We start from the raw sequence: 18152 nt of genomic DNA, 5'->3' as shown, positions 1-18152 counted from the left end.
AGTCTTTATCTTCTGCAGTACATCTACATCACATCACCTCCCTTCCCTTGTCTTCTCGTCCCTGAAATTTGCGACATAGGGTAATCGAAACACAAAAGTGGCCCAAGGCATTCAAAGAAGAAGTCCTTGACCAGAAAAGGCTCATCTTTGTTAAGCAGCTTGAAGACACCACCTTGTATTCAGATACCAATACATGAAGGAAGAACGAAAAGTTTGTGAACTAGAGAAGATTTTAAAACATCAAGCGCACATGGGGACTGTTTGTTAGTCTCGTTGGCTGAGGTAGAGAGCCCAATGGATTTAAAGAAGACATCCTCGACCAGCAAAGGCACATCTTTGTTAGAAAGATGAGCTCAAAGACACCACACCTCGTATTCAGATACCGATACATGAAGAATAGAAAGTTTGCGAACTAGAGAATTGGATCATTGGTTAGTCTTGTTGGTTTAGGTAAAGAATGTGTAGTGGTGGCCAAAATTGAGCCGACACTTGACAAACAAGGCAAACCCAGCTCAAGATCCACTCAAACACCTTACCATACTCGAGCTTAATTCAATACAACAACAAAACAGAAAAAACCGAAAAGTAAACCATAATCAACATAACAAAACCAAATAAAAACCAATGGTTCCTTTAATTTTCTGAAAACAGACTTTTGTAGTGAATTTCGGTTGTAGTTGTTATCAACACCTGAATAATCCAACACCCCTCGAACTTTTCCAAGTTCCAACCACCATAAAGAGGGGAGAAACAGGCACTAGTCAATATCATTTACCCTTTGTGAGACGGAAATGAATGTTATAATTGAAGATGGTCCAAAATATGTAAAAAACTAACTTGTTACAAACTGAAGGTAATTTGGTACAAGATTTGAACGATTCAATGATTCTTGATCTCAAGGTTATGAAACGCGAACAATTTATTTGGAACCGATTGCAAAAGACAGCTTGGGACGGGATTTGTTCTTACCGAGCACTTTTTGTTGCTTTGCTCGTTCTTCTTCCTCCTCCTGCTTTTTTCTTAGTAGAGCTTCTTCTTTTTGTCTTTGAAGCTCTTCCAGTTCCCGGTAACGTTCTTCCTCCCTCCTTTGTTGCTCTAATGCTTCCCGCCTTTGAGCTTCTTCAACCCTCCTTCGGTTCTCTTGAACCAACCGTTCTAACTCTTCTTTCTCTTTTTGAGCTTCTTCCTGTTCATCACTCATATATAACAATTAAGTAAGCTTCAAAAAACACTCACATTCCATACAAAACTAAGGAAATGGTTGGCTTTTGTTGCTGGTATTCATAGAATTAGAGATGAAGGGTTAAAGGGTTGGACATAAACACTGTGTAAACAAAACGAGTCAATCAGCTCGTGTAGAGGTGTACAAATCGGTTTTTTTCAAAAACCGGTTTCGGTTATTAACCGAACCGGTTTTTTTCACCCAAAACGAAAACCGGTTTTTTTTATAACCGGTTTCGGTTACTAATCGGTTTTTCAAGTCCAAAACAATAACCGGTGTAACCGGTTAGGACCGGTTTTTAACCGGTTTTTCCCAAAAAAACGGTTTTTTTTTCCGGTTTTTTTAACACCGATTTCGGTTATTAACCGGTTTTTCAGATCAAGATTAGTAACCGGTCACAAACCGGCGGTTCGGTTATAAAACCGGTTAAAAAAAATCGGTTTCGATTTTTTCCCGGTTTCGGTTCTAAAACCGGTTTTTTTGTACACCTCTAAGCTCGTGTGTTACTCCAGATCAACTCGCTAAGAGCTCAAATCGATAGAAACTTAAATACACTTCAAGCCCAAGCTTCATATATCGAGCTTGACCAGGCGCGCATGCCAATTACTTAATAAATATTTTATATATTAGTTCTATGAACATAACAAAAAACAAGCTCAAGCCCAGGCTTCATATGTCGAGCTTTGAATTTTACATATATAGTTATGTAAATAGAACTAAATAATATACATATTATACATAATTGAAACTATAAACATAAATAGAAATAACTATAACTATATATGTATATAAATAAACCTATTTAATAAATACCAAGTAAGCCAAGCTCAAGTCGAGCTTAAGTTTAAAACTCATGAGTCAAGGACTCAAGCTCGAGCTTAAGATATATAACTCGGCTCGAATTCAGCTCACTTACACCTTATGCGTTAAAGTAGACTTTGTGCAGCTTTCAACCTTTATTGACTTGTTTAATGAACGTATAATTATTAAAATATATAACAAACACTAGTTTTTTTATTTCATTTTAGAATTTAAAAAAAAAAGTCGAAACACTTGCCTCTTTTCGTCTAGCCTCAATAATCGCAGCTTCTTTCTCTTTCTCAAGTTGAGCTGCAACATCAATCAGAACTTGTTTCCGCCCCTCTTCCAACCGCTTATGAATTTCCAGCTTAATATCATCAGAGTTCAATCTCTCTTGCACTCTCTTCTTAATAGCCTCTTCAACTCTATTTGCAGTTTCTTCTTCCACCAACTTCAATTCTGCTTCTTGCTGCCGCCTGATAAAATAAACAAAATTTACGTTAAATAGGAAGCCGTCATCAGATCAAAAGCCTGCAAGTTGGGAACCACTGTGACAATACGATGTTAAACTTTCCATATCAAAACCCCTCCACATGTGTTTGTCTTTTTTTATGGCGTATGCTTCTAAAACTGACCTTCATGTTGACAAGAGGACTATATATATGTGATTATGCTTACAAAGCATACCTCCTGATCCAAACAAATGAGTTTCAAAACGAGGCACCCAATTCATCATCAAATAAAACAAGTTGAACTATAGCAGTAGTAGTATCTTCCTTCATTATAGCCTGTGGAGAAAAATGTCAAGTAACCTTTCACAGTTTAAAGCTAATTGCCACAAGGGTGTCCTTCTAAGTGAAATTCCACAACCGTGTGAAGAAGGAAGAGAGAAAAAAACTAAGTGTAGAGCCTATAGTGAAGAGTGTGTGTAAAATTAACTACGATAATACAGAGAACTGTTTGTGTAAATGTAACCCATAAAAAAACCCAAGTATACGTTATATGGTTTTACACAAGTTTTGCAGTCACATTCATAGTTATCGATAGCGAATAGCGACATATAGCGACAAGGTACCTATATGCTACGTAGCGATGGCGATGAAATAGCGCCCGCTATTTCGTGTTTTGCGATAAGGTAGTTAAAAATTTAAGAAATAAAAAATAGCTATTTATAAATTTTATACATATAGATAATGTTAATTTTATACTTTTTATATATAAATTTATAAACTTAAAGACCAAATGTAAACTAGTGAAAATAAAGGGGGTTAAATGTTAAAATACACAAACTAATTTTAGACTTTTATGTAAGTTTTTACAAGTTTTAGGAACTAAATGGAAACTAGTAAAAGATAGAGGGGTTAAATGTTAAAATACATTCAGTTTATATAACCCTAAAGCCTAAAACACGCTGAAAACCAAGCCGCTATCTTCTTCATCTTCTTCTTCCTGCTTTCCGGTAGAAAGCATCACTGGAATCGGAATTTTTCGCTGGAAATCGTCGTCGGAGTCGCTATTTGCCCGCTATGTGGTCACTCGCTATGCACCTTGTAGCGGCGTATAGCCGCCACGCTATTCGCTATAACGTCCGCTATGGACGCTATTGATAACTATGGTCACATTCATCACAAGCTCAAATTATCCATTTCAGGATCGTTATGGCAAATAAGAAGATGCCATAAACGAAATTTTCTATCAACATAAATGATGAGCGATATAGTAAAAAGTGATATTGTACTTTGGGATTGCTCTTGGAAAGGTGAAAGAAGTATATGTAGCATGATCAAAAGCTGATAAGGAAAGCATATAATGTATGGTTAATACATTCAATAAAAGGACAGAAGCACAAATGGTGTTTGGTACATAATCTCACTTGATGTAAAAATGACCAAAATAGGTCTCTGAAATCTCACCATGTTGATTGTTGACAGCTTTGCTTATTTTCTATTTGAATATTAAGTACAAACAATTTTCGTTCAAATTTGACAGCTGTAGTTTTTAATAAAATACGAAAAACAACTAATCATCCAAACAAAATAGCAAATCACTAAAAAACGAGAAAAACCAAAGATAAGAGAGAACTGTATGTGGATTTACTAGACTGAACGGATTCACTAGAGAAAATGAAAAAAGAAGTCGATTAAGAAATCAGTTGAAACACTAATGATCTCCTACTGCCATAAAGATCCATACGATCCATACAAGTGTGGAAATGTGAAATTATGACCATTGTGAGTTAATTTAAAAAATAACAACCAATAACCTAATAGAATGCCGAATGTTAAATGTCTGAAGGGCAACATACCATACCAAACTGAAAGATTAGAATAAAGAGGATAAGAATATTTGTGAAGTGATATACCTTTTCTTTTGTTCTTCATCTTCAATTTTCGTTTTTACAGTGACAATTTTGCGCTCCGTAGGCCCAATACTAGGAGACTTAGCTACAGGAGACAATGAGGTACTCCTGCTTTTTTGTCTTTTATGCCGCCTTGGAACTGGTGAAGGACTTTTCCGGTGGCGGCGTGGAGATATCGAGCGGCTTCTCCGCCTGTAAAGACAATATAATATGAGCAATGGCTTAATGTGTAAAGCTACAGATAAGACCATACGCACTATACCATCTGACCTAGCACAATAGAGGCAAAAGCAATTTACGGTTACCTCTCATAATGCTAAGTACAAAGAGTGAGCTCCATCTTTTATCACAAGAAACCGCTAAATGTCAGAATCGAGCAAGAAAAGAACACGAATCAGCACCCATCACCTGCTCACTTCCCATATGGAGGGGAGCAACTGCTTTTTTATGTTTTTAGTACAAAAGGGAAGTGTGGTTTCTGAATTATATACATTTAGTCTGGCTCTTCACCAAAATTCTTTTACATGTATATTTCAATGTTCAGTCAAATTCAGACCTCTGGCAATACACAACCCAAGCGTACGCTCTCAAGTCGACACTTTGGGAAAGATTGTGTGTCATCAAACCAAACATTTAAAAACTCATGAATACTAAAAATTCTCAAGACATCAACATGCCGCATGTGCACAAGTCAAAAACTCAAAAAGCGCACTACTTCATAACTGGATGTCCAGATCATCTGCTAATCGGACCCAAGCAAGAACCCACCCACTGATAAAATCATTCTTGAGACGGAAAATAGCTAATCACACAATATTAGAGAAAGATCTTCTTAAAATATGCAATGAATTATGAATATCTCATATCTATTATATTATAGCTCGACACTGTAAAAAAATCTTTCTAAACATTTGCCGAAAACTAACAAACAATAACTCTTCATATCTAAACAATCTCACAAACATTGTATGGCTGCAACATCCATAAATGATACATAAACCATGAAAAAAACTCTTAGATCGAATAATTAACAACGTTTTAAGCTCGATTAAATTATCAACAACGATGAGTTATAACAAAGAAAAAACAAACGAAACCAAACCAATCATAAACTTGCCTGTTGTATTGCTTAAAATCATAACTGATGGTTCATAACACCAACAAAAGTGCATCAAAAATAAATAAAAAAAACTCAACAATCTATTAACTTGTACAAAAATAACATAAAAAAATCTTAATCGGGTATCAATCACCTGCTATACGAATAAGGAGACCGGCTGCTTCGATCTCTATGGCTTCTATACCTCCGGCTGCTATACCTGTGTCCCACCGGCGACGGCGACCTCGAATACCTCCGCCGCTTATACGACGGCGACCGTGACAGTTCCCGATCTCGCGCCATATCTCCGCCAATCAATTACACCTGAAACACACAAATTATCATCAGGAAATTTAGTAGTTTTTCACTTTTTCGATCGAAATCGAAGTTGTATTAGGATTAAAATACTGAAATTAGCAAACAATTGTTGAAATTTCGAATTGATAGTTGAAATTTGTGACGAATTGTAACGAGATGTGTAGCTTACAAGATCGATTTGTGAGATCTTCAGAGTTTGGCTATTTGCAGAAAAGTGTTGGAAACCCTAGAATGTAAGATCGTGTTTTTGTCAACACTTTTCTAATTTCTAAGGGACTAGTTATGACGCTATGGCAATTATGTATATTATTATATCAATAACTAGCCTAAGGACCTGTGTATTACACGGGTTGATAAAAGATAATATGGATTAATAATAGTTGTTTACATTAAATGTTATGAATATATACACCTATTTAAACAGATCATGTAATAACTTTTTATTAACAATTAGTATGTATATATCACAATTCGTTGAATATCTCTTTATACACCACATTAGTTGTTTTATCCGTAGGTTTTCCGTTGTTGTCAAGTATGAGTATCTTGACACCATTTCTTGTTTTCACCCTTGATAAGGCAACATACAACTGACCATGAGAGAAGACCGGTTGTTTGAGGTACAAACCTACTCTTGAAAGAGATTGGCATTGACTTTTGTTGATGGTCATCGCAAAACATACGGCTAGTGGAAATTGCCTTCTTTGAAAAGAAAAAGGAATCTTTTTATCAGAAGGTATCAAGTTTAATCGAGGGATATATGTGCAAGTACCAATATTTGAACCAGATATTATCTTCGCTTCTATTACACGGTTGTGCAGCTTTTTTACTTGTAGCCTTGTACCGTTGCACAATCCATTCCGTTGATCAATATTTCTTAATAACATCACTGGAACACCAACTTTAAGGACTAACCTATGATTTGGTAGGCCAGATATTTTAAGACCATTGAGCACATCCGGAGAGTAAAGTCTTTGTTGTGTAGAATTTACATCTTCAGACGGACAAAGACTGTTAGAGCTAAGATACTCTTTTTCTTCACCAGGAAACATTGCTAGCAACCTGTCATTAATCTCATGAACAACTTCATTTTTAGGTGCAAGTATGGCCCGGTCACTGAAATAGTTATGGGCGTCTACGTTTTCCAAGATTGATGGATAAACAAAATCAATTAAAAACTTCCAATTGGATCAGATGGATCAGTAATCAAAAGATCTTGTGGTATTTCAATAGTTGCTTCTCCATCATTTGGACCACCAACGTTACCCTCACCCAAATCCAAAAGCCATTTGCCAAAACTATTTATTTCATCAACATCAGTCGTAGATCTTCCAACCGTTAACCTCATGTTTCTAGTTAGTCTTAGCAATTTACATTTACTCCACAAATAAGACGAACATAAGGAGGCATTAACAATCTCTTGTCTGCCACCATTTGGAACAACAGGTAATATTTGTCTAAAATCTCCTCCAAAAACAATAACCTTACCTCCAAATCGGATTTCAGAATTGAGAGATGTGTCAATGTTGAAAACGTCATTCATTGTTCTATCGAGCGCTTCAAATGCATGTTTGTGAACCATAGGTGCTTCATCCCAAATTATCAATTTAGTCTCATGAAGTAATTTAGACAGATCACTTTCTGGTTTTATATTACATACCGAATCTTCAGTAAGATTCAACGGTATGCTAAACCTGGAATGTGCAGTCCTGCCACCATCTAACAACAACGATGCAATTCCACTTGAAGCCACATTTAACACGATTTGACCTCTTGATCTAATTGCAGCGGACAATGTCTTCCATAGAAATGTTTTACCTGTTCCGCCATACCCATAAAGGAAAAAAATCCGACCGTTATCACTGTTTACTGCTGCCATAATATCTTCAAAAACAGAGCGTTGTTCATCAGTTAACATTGTCAATTGACTATCGTACAGATTTCCAAGGTATGTTGTATCATATGCCTGCTCCTCGTATATCAAACGACAATCGGAAATACCTGAAGACAACATATCTGGATATGGTATTGATTCAAATCTTCGCAAAGAAGAATTATTTCGCAATAAAAACTTTTCAATATCAACCAAGACATAGTTCTTCAGTTGGTGATCCGGAATTGATAACGCTACGCAATACGAAAGAAAACAACATCATGTTATGAATAGGGAAACCATTTCATCATAATAAGATAAAATAACTTAAATAATGATGAAAACATCAGATTATTTTTTCAAAAAATATAAGTAATAAAAGTCAGTGTAAACAAAACATACCTGTAACTCGATGGTATTTTGCTAATCTGTAAACAAAATCGTCCGCCATGTATCTCCACGAACTTTCCCAAACAACCTCAGGTCTAGAAAGACTACTGGATAACAACATCGTAGAAAATAAATTCCGAATGTATGAAGCGCTTCCAGTTAAATTTGCTTCTTTTATTGCCTCTACATATTCTTAATCATCATCTAAAAGACCAAGTGCGTAGCAAGCATCTCTGTATGTATCGTAAACTTTACCATTAACTGTTTTAATGTCGTCAAACGATGTTGGTCCTCTAACCTTGTTAAGAAGAATTCTCAAGAAATACGCTTCACCTAAAGATGGAGATACGGAATGAATCCTGCCAATTGATTTTTTCCCTTTTCTTGGTTCCCATACTCGCTTGTCAAGCTTCCATACATAAAAAATAGGGAACTGAACGTATGTAAGTGTACGTGCCAACAGGTCATTTGGGTCTTTATTACGTTCCATCCATGATAGAAACATGGAAGATTTAACTGACGGTTTGTTTAGAACAGAGTTAATATCCTCGTCAGGGCCGAAAACAACAGGTTGTTGGCCAGGTAAATGGAATGGAAGCCTCATAACAGAAGGTGTTCTATAGTGTACTTCGTTAGCAAATATCCTCCAAGATGCTTCGCAAGCTGATATATAGCGGCAATCGTAATAATCTTTGATCTCGTCTTGTGGTTGCTCTTCCGGTTGATTATCACCATGCACAACAGCTATAGTGGCTCTATCAGGACCTTTATTGATGTATTTAAAAAGATATTTTATAGACGCGGCTTGATTGCACCATTCAACGTTGATATGAGCTTGATATCTTTTCAATAATTTTTTGTTGTAAGGAACCACACTCCTGTTATCAAGCTCAATTTTATTTTTCACAACAGAAGCACCATTGTTTCTCCTTCTGTATAATGGAAACCCATTTGAATCTAGTGTTGTGTGATCTTGAAACTTTTTTGGAAAGGCTTTTGAACACTTCATATCTACCATACATGGAGAGCTCAACCTAGCATTACCACATGGACCATGTATCATATACTCTTTGACCAGGATGAATAATTCTGGATCTTCATCTCTGTTTGGAATTTCTGCAGATATAAATGAATCAACATGGTCCATAGTAGGTAATTTGAATTCAGGTTCCATGAATAAGCATAAATGGGCATGAGGCAAACCACGTTTTTGGAACTCGATAGTGTAAACAACTACAGAAAAAAAACAAAGTGTTAGGTTTGATGATGACTAATAAATTATTTTTGTAACATTACCTGCTGAAGCTTTGCCTAATAGATGATTCTTTTTTAAATCTTTGCAAATTGAATTGAGTTTTATTTTGAACAATCTAGACAGGATATCAGGCCTATCTTCCGGACTAAGATTGGTGTCTTTGAGAAACCATTGAACTTCTGGCCATTTTGGATTGCATGTTATGGTTATAAAATAATCTGGATAACCAAAGCATTTACACAGAGCCATAGCGTCTAAATAGTTTTGCATCATATATCGTGCTCCACCAGTAAAAGAAGACGGCAAAAAAATACGTTTTCCAGCTTTAGATATATCATCTTGACCTTTACTTCGTAATTTACGGAGGCTTTCATATGTGTCGGACCTAAGATCTTTTTGTTGATATCGTATGTACCTAAGTCTCTCGCTCTCTATCATAGTATACGCGTCAACCAAGAACTGCTGGAATAGCCTCTTAGAATTAAGGATTAATGAAAACTGATTTATACGATCCTGGATACGATAGGCAAAGAACTCTCTCATAGTACACTTTGGACGTGTTTTATTAACAACATCAACAACACCTCTATGAGGGATATCAATTCTGTAGCCATCATCTCCGTACGGAAACAAAATCGGATATTGTAGTGCGAGATATGATGGATGCAACTCACTAATTCTTTTTAGTTCACCTGTTTGAGTCTCAACTACAATATCTCTATTGTCAACGACATTTTCGATATCACCAACAATGAGAGCAGCAATCTCACCAGCCGTTGGTAAGTTATACGTGCGACCATCTTTTTCTCTTGTTCCAATTATTCGAAGCTTCACATTTAAATTAGGGTTGTCTTGGAAGGAATCCCGAACTCTTCTATAAGTTTTGACCAACTCATTGTCATTGTCTAGTACATCCTTTATATGTTCAATTAGTTTACGATCAACATTTGCCGAAGAAGAAGAAGATGCACCATCTGAACCACTGTTACAAAAATGTTATCAAATATTATTCAAATTGTCATAAAATATGAATTAGTAAGCTAAATATAGATGGACTTTACCTAAATATCGATTGCCTGTTTGAAATTTCGTTCTCAGTATCATATATGTATAGTTGGCAAAATTTTGGTTGCGCTCCGTTGTTTCGCATAAGACTTCCAATTGTATGATAATTCTCACCGCTAATTCTAAAGCAAAAAGGACCATTGCCTCTGTTAACCGTCGAATCAACCTTACCACCCATTGAAGTAAATGCGAACATTGAATTGTAACGGCGAATATTTTTCAAAAAATGCTTGCTTTCATCACCATTGTTAGTAAACAGGATTCGATAACTTCCTCTGGCATCTTTGTAATCTGGAAGCTCTACTATGCCATAAGAACAACAAATGAAATAACAAACTTTTCCATCCTTTTTTCTTCCTTTTCCTTTTTCTGCATTCCACAACTTTGCATTACATACTTCACAAGTAACGCATTGGTCACCATGGTCCAAATAATCTGTTGTGAAAATTAACAAAAAAATGTTAAAAGTGTTATTTAATAAAGAAGATAACATTATGTCGACAAATTTAATACTTTATGGACCGAAGAATACAAATTATTAGAAATGTACCTTTTGAAACACCTTTCAAGGGATCTTGAACTACAATCTGCTCTGCGGTAAAGTCAATAGTTGGTATCGGAGAAGTAATTCGTGGTCTACCAATTAACTTACGTTTACCAGATGACAACCTTTCAAAAGAAGACTTTTGAAGAATACCGGAGGTGCCACTAAATGACGTAATGTTAAACGCAATATGACTAGGAGTAGCGTCTGCTGGTTGAGTACCATTGTTCGTAAGACAACTTAAATTACCTATAATATATAAAAAAAAATTATAATCTTCATGATATAAATTTATATACAAAAACATTGAAGTGTATAAAACTTAATAAGTATTTACTTGTTGCCATGAATGATCCAGTTCGATTAGGAATGACATTTGGAGTTGCTTCTAGATCAGGAGAGCTAAGTATATTCCTATTGGAATATGATATACTATTTCTCAGAGGAGATCTTGTATTCTCCAAATTTACTTCCCTTAAACGGGTGTTACCTATATATACAAATTATAAAATATTGGTATATAAAGATAACATTAAAAAATATATGATTACGTTCAATTAAACATAGATAGCAATATTGTGAAATGCAAGTTTAGTAAAATAAGTTATTTTAAATACGGCTATTATAAATATAAAAAAAATAATAAAAACTAACCTTCAGATATAACAGATAATTGTTGTGTAACGGTCGGAATAGAAGGAGTTGGTATCGAATCAGTTGTTATGACCATTGTATGGTCAACATTTGATGGACATCCATGTAATTTAGATCTTTTGTTATCCAATAATACTTTCCTAATTTTCCGACTATGTCTTGCCTGATCTTGTGTTACAGTGGGAACGACAACTAAAACAACATACAAAAAAATTAATTTTATAAAGTAACAATGGACAATACTGATGTGTTTTAAATATAGAAACAATATGGAAAAAATAGCTAAAAATCACTTAACATCAATGTACAAACACAGGAAACTAAAAAAGTTAGTAAATTAGTACCGTTAGTAATTGTCGATAATGGCCTTCTACCTCTACGAACTGTAAGGGAATAAAAAATACACAGTTTAGCAAAACAGATTGTTTGTTAAGATATACATGATAAAAAATAAACGTAATACAATATAAAAAATTAATTTAATTTTTCTGGTAAACTAAAAAGGTTTGAATATTTATAACAACTTAAATTACCAATTGTATTACCAGTTGAAATATTTGTAGATGCATTCGTATTTAAGATGGCTGAAACACCTGTAATTAACATGATTAAATTATGTATAAAGATGTACATAAAATAAAACTTTATGAAATATAAATCGATATTTAAATTAACGACATTACCGTTAGAAATGTTTTCCTTTCCTTTGTTGTAAGATTCATATGAAAACTCGTTTTTTCTTTTAGACATTCCTGAAATTATAATGTGATACGATTTAAGAATGCGACAATAAAAAATTGTAGTAAAGTTTAAATGTATTTAAGTATGAGATTCTAAACATTCTTATGTATTATATAGTAATTGATACGTCAATTATATTATCCTAAATTAACATTATACAACCACAATATAAATGCATCACAAAAATTATAAAAATTACAATCAGAAACAAAACACAATTTAGGTGAATACATAACTTCAAATGTTGTATTAAACCAATGAAAAAATAAAATATAAAAAGGTCTTTAGTTATTCAGTTTCAGATACGATATAAGATGAAGAACTTGAAACAATAATATAAAAATTTTTAAACTATAGGCGACATAGTTGTCTCGATAAATAAAGCTCCTTTAGGACCGGTATAGTCATCAACATGTTGTAGATACTCAAAAGAGTCGTTGGAAAGGTCAACTTCAACAATATCACCCCAAATGCTTGTTATGAGCCACATGTTGTCTTGAATTATATTATTCCTTCGACGCCTTTCAAAATAATCAACAACATGAAGCGTATTGAAAGAAAACACCTTGACCCAAGACTCATCTTCAAATTTGAACAAATCAGCATATAGGTTTTGAGAACGTCCAACAACAATGACGTGCAACTTCATTTCAATGCTCAAAAAATGTCCTTGCCAAGGATTCAAATCCAAAACCTCGGGAAAAGGAATTGTGCTGAAAGTTTCGGAAACAACGTCGAAAGCTACCATGTGTCCCTCACCTGGTGGAAACCAATAATTGGAAACCATAAAATAAATGCTTCTAGCAGAATAAATTCCGGGAGACCATGAATAATATGTTGAAGCATAATTAGTGATGTTCAATGAATTTATCTTTCTCCATGACTCACGACGACGTGAGTAAACTCGTGCATTAAGAACATTACGGTAACGATTGATGTGGAGAACTTTGAGATCGTTCGAGTCGTCAAAGTACATTCCACCAGTATCAGCGTTTCGCTCAAAATTACGATCAAAGTAGTCATCGGCCAAAATTTTAAAGCGCCTTGTTGTTGGATTCCAAAGAATGAGCTCACAAAACATCCTTTCATTGCAAATTAATAGCAGACCTTTAAAGGACGCTAAAACACGTAAGTATGAAGGATGGACATTAGATGGAGAAATTATAGTTTTGCTTGTATCGGCTTGAAAATTACCCCCTACTATGTTGTCAACAACAATTGTGTTGTCTTTTAAGGAAAGAAGCTTCTTTTGTAGCGAACTTATAATTCGCCTAGAATGCATAATCTCAAAATTGTTATTTGACAGTTCATCACGAAAAAATTTAGATAGACACTTGAAACGGCCTATAGCTTTTGTGTCACACCCCCAAAATACCACTTAGGGAATGTCCCTGATAGGCGGGTGACGTACCAGCAATGAGCCACTAATTACATAGAACCCATACATGTTTCTAAAATAAAGTTCTTAATTAATAATAAAATACCATCCAAGTTCAAAACAAAACCAAAGTATTCAGCGGAAGCAAAACCAAACGAAGTTAAATAGTTTAAAATCAATATTAAGTATCAACAAATCAGAACACAAATCCCTCCAATCGACCCATGAGACTCCAGCTACTCCAGACAGCAATTTCCAACGTAAACAGCTAACGACCTACAAGCACGCAAACAAGTGTGTCAGACTACGCTGGTGAGTTCAAGGTTTTGTTACCGAGTTTAGTTTATCAGTTGTATATACAAAACAGTTTATCAATTTGATTTGATGTTGTTATTACTCGATTACCGTATGTGGCGACTAGATGTGAATGCCCAACCCCAATGCCTCCATTTAGGCATTGGTCATGATGTCAAGGTATCAAACAACCTTGAATAGATGTAAGGGGTCTTATATGTACACGATGAGAATGCCCAACCCCAATGCCTCTAACTAGGCATTGGTCATGAAGTCCAGGTAATTAGTTCACGCCCGTCCTTTCGGCCCGGTGTGAGGGTGCCAAACCTAATAGCGCTATCAACTAAATACCTCGTTGCTTCTTCAGCAACATGGTAGATGTATGGGGTCTTACATGATTTATACAGTGTTTAATAACCAACATCCCAAATAGACAGTTTACCCAGTATTCCCTTTAAAAACGTTTACCAGATGTCCCAAACCACCGGGACGCATGCTTAGAAAAGAGCAGTGAACTCACCTTTGATTTGCTCGGTATGTTATGTTACCCGTTTCCAGTTGGTTATCCTAACCCGGTTGCGGTGGCCTTGGGTGGTATTCCGTCATCGACAGACGTCGCAGAGTAGGGGGAATGGCGGTGTACGATTGTTCGCCGGCTGCCGTTTACGTTTGTGCTCTAGGGTTTGTGTGGGAGGGGGACGATGGGTTGTGGCTTGGGTGATTCTTCATTAAATATAATTGTTTGAATCTTAATTTTCATAAGCACCCCTTAACTATTGAGGATATTCAACTTGCTCTACAATTATCCCAAGTGTTGTTATTTTCATTATAATTGTTATATATATATATATTTATTTATAAAACAAACATAATCGCCAATCATGAAAGAAAAATAACGCGGACGGGTGTTTTGAGTTTTGTCACACCCCCAAAATCCCACACGCGGAGTACCACCGCTTGGGAGCGTGACATGACCAGGATCTTAACCACCAATCATATTGAACATGTAATATAGTTAAGTATAGCGGAAGCACTTAAGTAAACCCAAACATAAGTATTAATGTGTGAAACATCATATGTGTTCAAATAGCATTCACGATCCTTTGCCCACAACGACCTGCTCCTCCCTGTGCAAGCTCCATAATGTACCTAAGGTCCTGCAAGGCATGCAGCAAATAATCAACAAACTAGTTGAGCGAGTTCACAGAAAGTAAGTTCATAACAGTAATGCGTAAGTTATCTAGTGAGGGCTTCCCATCCAAGCATATACTACTAGTGAGGGATTCTCACATTTATTCTCTGTAATGGGGGATTCCCATTATGGTACTTACTAGACTATTTGCAACCATGTGTTCTTCTTAATCCGAGAACAGGAATACGTACAAGGTCACGCAGGATTTACGTGAGTGCCCTTCCCCGAGGACAGTGGTACGTGTGGGGTTTACGCAGGATTTACGTAAGTGTCCTTCCGACCCGGAAGACAGTAGTGGGTATTAGGTCACGCAGGATTTACGTGAGTGTCCTCCCGACCCGGGAGACAATGGTAGATACTAGTTTACGTAGGATTTACGTAAGTGTCCTGACTATCCTGAGGACGATGGTCTATAGTCTAGTGATTGCGTAAGTACGAGTAATCAGTCTACATCAAACATTCCACCCCAATTCCCAACCCGGGAATCCCATGCCTTGGCTGTGTGAACTCACCTTGGTTTGCTCGGCAGATACACAATGAAAGGTTCTTGAACTAAAGTGGTCAACCTCGTCCTAACAGGGTTACCATACAAGTCAGGTTTTGACTCAAGTAATGCACGTATGAATCACATAAATAACCACGTTACTAACATGTATTGATCATGGCAAACCACATAGCAATCAGACATAACACTCAATTAGTATAATGAAATCCTACAATGTGCGATTGAATGATTTGGCCCAATAACATAAACAAACCCAATAACAATTCTCGGCCCAAACCGATAGCACATAAGGGCCTTGTGCGGTCCAGCTCGGCTTGTGCGATCCGATTAGTCCAGCCCAACAATAATATAACAATCCATTAACATATCAGCCCAACACATTAAACAAATGACGGTCTTGTGTGATCCAACATAACTTGTGCGACCTGAGATCACATTGTGCGATTCAGTGACCTTGTGCGAGTGAACTTGGGCTGTGCAATCGGCATGTGCGGCCCAAATTATAACACTCGGCCCAGACATATTCAGCCCAAAAGCGTGATCCGCCAAAAGCAAGCCTTGTGCGACCGGGCTGCTCTTGTGCGACTGGAACTGTTGTGTGATTGCTTGTGTGTTTGGGTGCTTGTGCGATTAGTTCCACATCCAGGTTTTATGTTACTCGGTTACACATTATAGCAGTTTCCAAAATAATAACCACAATCAATTAGCATAATCCCAAATATTCGGTCAACATCATTAACAAATTTCCTATTTTTATGATCACCAATTAACATCCAAATCTGTTTCCAATTTATCTAGTATCGATCAAACAAGCAAATAATTCATGAATTTGTATGAACTTTAACATGATCACATGAACATTATTCACAGCACTTTAAGCATATAATCCAAACTCGTGTTCTTGATCCCTAACATTAATCATATTAACAATATCTACCCGAATCACATCATACAACAACCGATTGATACTCATCCGGTTCTACAACAACCCGAAGAACCATTCATAACATTAATCAACAGCCGATTAGTAAACATTTGATCTACCAACATCATACAAACAATCCGATTCAAAATATGATAGCCGATTACCATTCTAGTCAATCCACAAGAATATCATTCAACACATATATGCGGCCAATTAACATAACACTATCAACTAACATCATAATCATAATACCATGTAACCGAAACATAAATCACTAACCGATTATGTGTAGAGAAGTGTGATCCGAACCAGAGGATGATTGATCTTGTGCCGTCGGTTTCCAAGCAAAACGAGAGGGAGAGAGAGGAAGTCTAGGGTTTGTGTGTGTGATAATGTGTTGTAACAAGTGAGAGAACAAAACCCCTTACGGGTGTTTGTTCGCGTAAAAGTAAAGTGGGCCGAACCCTCAATGGGTTGTCCCTTGATCCGGAAACAAGGTGTAGCCCAAAGGCTTGTGCGGTCAAGTGTGGGTGTGTAGTTGTGCGACCCGGTCATAACCATGCATACATACATTACATACACAAAGCATAACAATCATACTTTCAATTAATCGCTCAAGTTCATATTATCACATATCGTGCACATACATCATAACATTCATTAATCGAGGTATCATATAGACACGTAACGTTACATCAAAGTAAGTCTAAAGTTCGAGTTGTCACATTATCCCCAACTAAAAAGAAATTTCGTCCCGTAATTTGGTATGCACTCACTGAGGAAGCTAGGTAAGTTATAACGTTCACTGGTTTTCCTGGGGTGTCACATCCTCCCCCCGTTGATCTGGAATTTCGTCCCGAAATTTCGAAGTAGTAGCTTCAGCCTCAGTAGTGGTTGCATTGGTTCCGAATAACTGGGGGTACTTTTCTGTCATCCTGTCTTCGCGTTCCCAGGTGTACTCTGGACCACGTTTGGAGTTCCAACGAACTCGAACAAGAGGGATTCTCTTGTTTTTGAGGACCTTCACATCCCGGTCCGTGATTTCAACTGGTTCCTCGACGAACTGCAACCGCTCGTCGATAGTGAGTTCTTTGAAAGGAATGATGAGGGTTTCATCTGATAGGCACTTCTTTAGGTTCGATACATGAAAGACATTGTGAACTGCCCCGAGTTCAGCTGGTAGGTTCAACTTGTAGGCTACTTTGCCTATCTTCTCAATGATTTCGAACGGTCCAACGTACCGCGGATTTAGTTTGCCCCGTTTGCCAAAACGAACCACACCCTTCCAGGGTGAGACTTTTAATAAAACCCGGTCCCCGACCTGAAATTCCAAAGGCTTTCTACGCTTGTCTGCGTAGGCTTTCTGACGGCCGCGTACTGCCGCCATGCGCTGTCGTATCTGTGCAATCTTTTCTGTGGCGTCCACTACAATCTCTGGACCCGTGATCTGACTATCCCCCACCTCTGCCCAACAGAGAGGTGACCGGCATTTACGCCCGTACAATGCCTCGAATGGAGCGGCTTGTATGCTGGTGTG

At 36.7% G+C, this 18152-nt stretch overlaps 3 protein-coding genes across 4 annotated transcripts; all 3 read right to left on the bottom strand.

Annotated features, from left to right (window-relative positions):
• Positions 1 to 749: 749 nt before the first annotated feature.
• On the bottom strand, positions 750 to 6177 carry LOC110929353 (uncharacterized protein At1g10890). Of its 2 annotated transcripts, none has more exons than XM_022172497.2 (5): positions 5969 to 6177; positions 5636 to 5805; positions 4386 to 4574; positions 2280 to 2499; positions 750 to 1186 (listed from the first exon to the last, which is right to left on the bottom strand). In XM_022172497.2, exons 2-5 carry the CDS (start codon positions 5782 to 5784, stop codon positions 920 to 922), a joined length of 825 nt encoding a protein of 274 aa, XP_022028189.1. In that variant the 5' UTR covers positions 5785 to 5805; positions 5969 to 6177; the 3' UTR covers positions 750 to 919. The 2 variants fall into 2 exon arrangements, with proteins under 2 accessions (XP_022028189.1, XP_022028190.1); XM_022172498.2 differs by having other exon boundaries at positions 4386 to 4741; positions 5969 to 6062.
• Positions 6178 to 6263: 86 nt separating this feature from the next.
• LOC110931788 (ATP-dependent DNA helicase PIF2-like) lies at positions 6264 to 8183 on the bottom strand. The gene is made up of 3 exons (XM_022175165.1): positions 8075 to 8183; positions 6979 to 7926; positions 6264 to 6934 (listed from the first exon to the last, which is right to left on the bottom strand). The coding sequence occupies exons 1-3, from the start codon at positions 8181 to 8183 to the stop codon at positions 6264 to 6266; spliced, it is 1728 nt and encodes a 575-aa protein (XP_022030857.1).
• A 72-nt stretch (positions 8184 to 8255) lies between these two features.
• On the bottom strand, positions 8256 to 13069 carry LOC110931787. The gene is made up of 9 exons (XM_022175164.1): positions 12718 to 13069; positions 12264 to 12332; positions 12114 to 12173; positions 11581 to 11772; positions 11264 to 11416; positions 10933 to 11175; positions 10394 to 10817; positions 9359 to 10299; positions 8256 to 9295 (listed from the first exon to the last, which is right to left on the bottom strand). The coding sequence occupies exons 1-9, from the start codon at positions 13067 to 13069 to the stop codon at positions 8256 to 8258; spliced, it is 3474 nt and encodes a 1157-aa protein (XP_022030856.1).
• Between the last annotated feature and the right edge of the window lie 5083 nt (positions 13070 to 18152).

This window comes from Helianthus annuus, chromosome 3, assembly GCF_002127325.2.
Source record: "Helianthus annuus cultivar XRQ/B chromosome 3, HanXRQr2.0-SUNRISE, whole genome shotgun sequence".
Taxonomy (NCBI): domain Eukaryota; kingdom Viridiplantae; phylum Streptophyta; class Magnoliopsida; order Asterales; family Asteraceae; genus Helianthus; species Helianthus annuus.
This window is presented reverse-complemented; position numbering and strand designations above follow the sequence as displayed.